The 4,433-nt window shown below is 52.3% G+C and overlaps 1 protein-coding gene across 1 annotated transcript; it reads left to right on the top strand.

The window, feature by feature from the left end:
* The first annotated feature begins 1,426 nt into the window (after positions 1-1,426).
* Positions 1,427-4,126, top strand: LOC105713134 (insulin growth factor-like family member 1). Its single transcript, XM_064381143.1, has 5 exons — positions 1,427-2,184; positions 2,544-2,686; positions 2,961-3,014; positions 3,124-3,385; positions 3,702-4,126. Exons 2-5 carry the CDS (start codon positions 2,662-2,664, stop codon positions 3,709-3,711), a joined length of 351 nt encoding a protein of 116 aa, XP_064237213.1. The 5' UTR covers positions 1,427-2,184; positions 2,544-2,661; the 3' UTR covers positions 3,712-4,126.
* Positions 4,127-4,433: the final 307 nt, after the last annotated feature.

Genomic DNA, 4,433 nt, shown 5'->3' with positions numbered 1-4,433 from the left:
GCAGCCTACTTCTTCAGGACCATCTGGGCTGCAGAGGCTGGAAGCTTCAGGCCTTCCTTCCCAGCGGGCCTTGCAGCTGGGCTTCTGGATGCATTTGAATCTCTCAAACACAGCCATTGTGTCTCTGGGTGTATCCACAGTAACATCTCATGCCCAGGCAATGGCTCTGAATTGCTAAGAGGCTGTTCCAGCTACAGAACTGTCATCTGGATCTTGAGTCTCAGCTCGGTAGATTGGTCTAGCTTCATTCCTGGTGGCAAATCCTGGGGCCTCTCTTCCAGACCCTCCTATGACATGGAGGCTCTTAATCCACTGGACTGTGTCATGTGGAGGATCCTGCCAGAGCAGGGATCAGGTTTTGCTCAACAGAAGCTGCTTTGCAGGGAGCTTCTGAAATCCTGACGTTATGCTTAGAGAAAATTACTCTCAGCTGGGCTGACTCAGCTGCTCTGAGAAACTAAGCTCAGGCCACGAGGGTGGGGTGGACTCCTCCCTCCTCAGATGTCCACCCTGCCCCTGCCCCAGGAAAGGTGCTCCCCTCTCTCACCCCGGCTCATGCAGGTAGCCTCGCCTTTTCTTGGTAGAGACAATAAGACCTAGTGCAGGGCTCCACTGCAGCCTCCCACAAAATGCCTGGAACCAAGGACCTGAGGACTGGACCCCTTTGTGGAAGACATCAAAGGGCAGATATGTCAGTGGCTCTTAGAGAAAAGAAGGTGATCCCAGATGCTTCTGTGCTCCCAAGTGTCCTCATCATTTGGCTGTGACTCCCTCAAAAAACTAGATGCCTAGTTCTAGACATATGCTATTCTATCATATAGTAATATTATAGGATAGAACGATATAATATTCTATCATTACTTGGAATGCACGTAGTCCCAATAAAAGGGTCCTAAACAGGCTGGGTGCAGTGGCTCATGCCTGTAATCACAGCATTTTGGGAGCCTGAAGTGGCAGATCACTTGAGGTTAGAAGTTCAAGACCAGCTTGGCCAATACGGTAAAACCCCATCTCTACAAAGAATACAAAAATTACCCGGGTGTGGTGGCGGGAATCTGTATTCCCAGCTACTCAGAGGCTGGGGCAGGAGAATCGCTTGAACCTGGGATGCAGAGGTTGCAGTGAGCCAAGATCATCCCACTGCACTCCAGCTTGTGCAACAGAAAGAGACTCCATCTCAAAAAAAAAAAAGGGGGAGGGTGTATCATAAGCAGTTGAGCACAGCATTCTGGTTAATGCACACTGTGCCACTTTCTAATCCATTTTTTTTAATTAAAAATAATATTGTTTATCCCCAACCAAATTTCCTAATCTGTGACCTGGAAAACACTTCTCTACCCCACAGCAGCGAGGCATGGAGGACATTGGAGCAGACAGGGAGATGGTGCTGGAAGCAGGGTCTGCTCTGCCCTGGGAAAAGGTGGGAGCTGAGCACTCTGGTATTTATCGTGAGGTCTTTTCTGCTGCAGCCTCTTCCCTTGTCTTCTGCCTTCAGAAAGAACCCCCTCTGCATGTTCCCTGGGAACACAGATGCAGGATCTTCCACACACACAAATTTGATCACATCCATGCCCTGCTAGGACCTAGCCATGGTGCCTACAGGGTGACAGGTCACCTTGCCTGGCCTTGAAAAGAATGGCTTGTTCATGCCAGGTGTGGCCTGTGAGCTCATGAGCTGAAGAATTCCTGCAGAAGCTGGGAGGGGCACACAGAACTGACCCAAAACAGCTCCTTCCCCTCTGTCCCCACATCATGGCCCCAGGATGGCTCTTCTCAGGGAAAATCACAACCCAACCCTCTGAAAAAGCACCTTAAGGAAAAATGCCTTTGAGAATATCAAGATGGGTGTGGAATTTCTCCACCAAAACTTCAACCACAATAACCCATTTATTTTCCTACCTTCTCTCTCTCTCTCTTCTCTCACTGTCATGAACTTCATGAAGACACTGACTTTGAATATTCTACTCAGCACTGCATCGCCAATGTCTTGACATAAAGCCTGGGACATGTGGGCTTCCATGTGGACCTGTCCTGGATATATGACCGTTAATGAGACAGAGAAGGAGTTGAAGAGCCCTCAGAGGAGTGTGAGTCCCAGGGGTTCGGCCAAATCCACTCCCACCTTGCAAACCTGTGAAAAGTGCCTGATCACACAGTCTCACACACAAATGCCATGAGCTGCAGGTGAGTGAGAAGTTACTGGATTCTGGACCGTGGGTTTGGGTTGTGAGGTCGGGACCTAGTGGGCCCCATGGAATATGTCATTGGCTAGCAACATCCCAAGGAAAGTGGGAAAGTCATAGCTCAGTAGGATCTTGTGGAATCGCTGTGCGGATGTGTGTGTCAGAGGATGTTAACGTCAGGAGGATCCTATTTTCTCCTGTTTGCCAGAAGCATCAGCATCGGGAATGAGAGAGGGCACGTAGCAGAGAAGGTGGGGGGTGCACTGCTTCTCTCTTGAGAACAAAGCTGAGATCAAATTTACCATGACACATACCTTGCCTGGCTCCTATCCTGCCCAAAGACACGGCCTGTCTCTGCAGAACTTGCAGGAGGGCAGGACATGTCGTGACATTACCAGCTCCTCTTGGAATATGAGATAAAAGGAGCTGCTGAGATCTGTTGATCACCCACTCACTCTGCTGGAGCCACCCCAGAGCCATGGTTCCCCGAGGCTGCATCCTGGGTAAGGAGGACAGGACCCCATTCCCACCCGAGCCCATCTCCCATCTCGGCCACCTCCAGGTCTCGCTCCCCACTCTACCCTACACCTCACCCCTGTTCCCAGGCCCAGCAATTCCCCATCCATGATGCTCTGGCCAGCCCCATCCACAGCCCTGCTTGAGTCCCTGAACTGCCCAAAGCCATAGAAGCCCTGGTTCCACCCAATCTTCTAAATGTCAGTGCCAGTCATATCTGTGGCTGCTCACTTACCCACTTTCCCCTTCCTTTCCCCACAGCTGTCTTGGCCGCTTTCTGCATCTTCAGGCTCCTCTGCTCACATGGAGCCCCAGGTGAACCCAGAAGAAATTGGGAAGCTGGGGCGGTGCGGCTCCCAGGGGTCCCCGTGCTGGGACTCACCTGCCACCATCACCTGGACCTCACCAGCTCTGTCTCCTCCAGTGGTCCCCACGAGTCCTTACCTGATGCTGTGCCAGCCACACATGAGATGTGGGGACAAGTTCTATGACCCCCTGCAGCACTGTTGCTATGACGATGCTGTCGTGCCCTTGGGCAGAACCCAGGGGTGTGGTAACTGCACCTTCAGAGTCTGCTTTGAGAGGTGCTGTTCCTGGTACCACAGTCCCCAGCCATCCCTCATGGTGAAGCTGATAGACCAGAACTTCAACTCGGCCCCGACCTTGGATGACAGGCTTTGTCACAGGTGAGTCCTGTCCCCTCCATGGGATTGTGGGTGCAGGGGAGCAGGGGAGCCGCATGACTGTTCTGCCCTGGGTGGGGCCCCCATTCTCCGTGTCTCCCTGCCTCTGCGCCCTGCCTCTATTCAGTCCACCTCTCCCCTTCCCTACGCCTTGTTTCTTCCTCCATTTATTTTTATTTCCCTCTCACAACCTCACTCTCTCAACATTGCCATCCTCCCCTCCTGGCTCTCCTGTCCTCTTTCCTGCCTATGTCCAGTCTCTCCCCCATCTCTGGGCATCTCTGTCCTGCTCAGTGTCTCTCCCTGTCACTCTCTCCAGTCTCAGCTGATGGCACGTCAGGGGAACAATGACTCCTGGATTCTGCTTCCTGGATGGGCCTGGAGAGAGAGGCTGGGGTCACCTGAGATCTGGGATGCTGAGTGGCTGTTTGGGGGCAGGAGAAACACACACTCAACCCCCCCCACTTCATTCTGTGACCTGTTTGATGCCCACCCTGCATGTGTCCTGAGGAGGGCCACAGGTGCCCTTCTAGGATTCTGGACAGCAGGAGATGCATGTGCTGATGAGGGCCCAGGGAGTCTGACCCCTCATGATGACTGACCTCTATGGCCAACATCAGGGAGGCACCACCCCAAGGCTGGCGGGGAAACCCTCACCATTCTGTGAGATTTTCCATTACTTCAAGTTCTTTTCTATCCAGGAGCAAAGCACAGGACCATAATAAATGTATGTACTTTAAAAATTTATGCCGTAGAATTCATGAATTACAGAGCTTGGGTGGTTGTGACGGGTCACAAATGGTGATGTGGGGCCCCTTCCCTTCTCTCTGTCACCCTGAGGCATCCGGGCTTCTCCATTTGCTCTGTTCATGCACACAGTTATGTTTCCTTTCTCCATTTATTTTTGAATTTATTATTTTATTATTCATGCTGTGTGAATAGGGCCCTGGCCACCCCTGGGACAGGGGCCACCCTCCTCCACCGTCCTCCACCATCCCATCACTCCCTGAACCCAGTCCCCAGCATCAGGACCAGCCCAAGTGGGCTGGAA

This window comes from Aotus nancymaae, unplaced genomic scaffold (assembly GCF_030222135.1).
Source record: "Aotus nancymaae isolate 86718 unplaced genomic scaffold, 86718_ANA_hifiasm-v0.15.2.pri h1tg000028l, whole genome shotgun sequence".
Taxonomy (NCBI): Eukaryota; Metazoa; Chordata; class Mammalia; order Primates; family Aotidae; genus Aotus; species Aotus nancymaae.
Note: the sequence above shows the minus strand (reverse complement) of the source record. Positions and strands in the feature narration are given on the sequence as shown.

What these genes read in the sequence shown, in the direction of transcription:
- LOC105713134 (XM_064381143.1), top strand. Translation starts at nt 2,662, where the DNA reads ATGGTTCCCCGAGGCTGCATCCTGG. An exon ending in TCCCCGAGGCTGCATCCTGG is followed by an intron (nt 2,687 to 2,960) that starts GTAAGGAGGACA and finishes CTTTCCCCACAG; the next exon opens with CTGTCTTGGCCGCTTTCTGC. An exon ending in CTGCTCACATGGAGCCCCAG is followed by an intron (nt 3,015 to 3,123) that starts GTGAACCCAGAA and finishes TGTCTCCTCCAG; the next exon opens with TGGTCCCCACGAGTCCTTAC.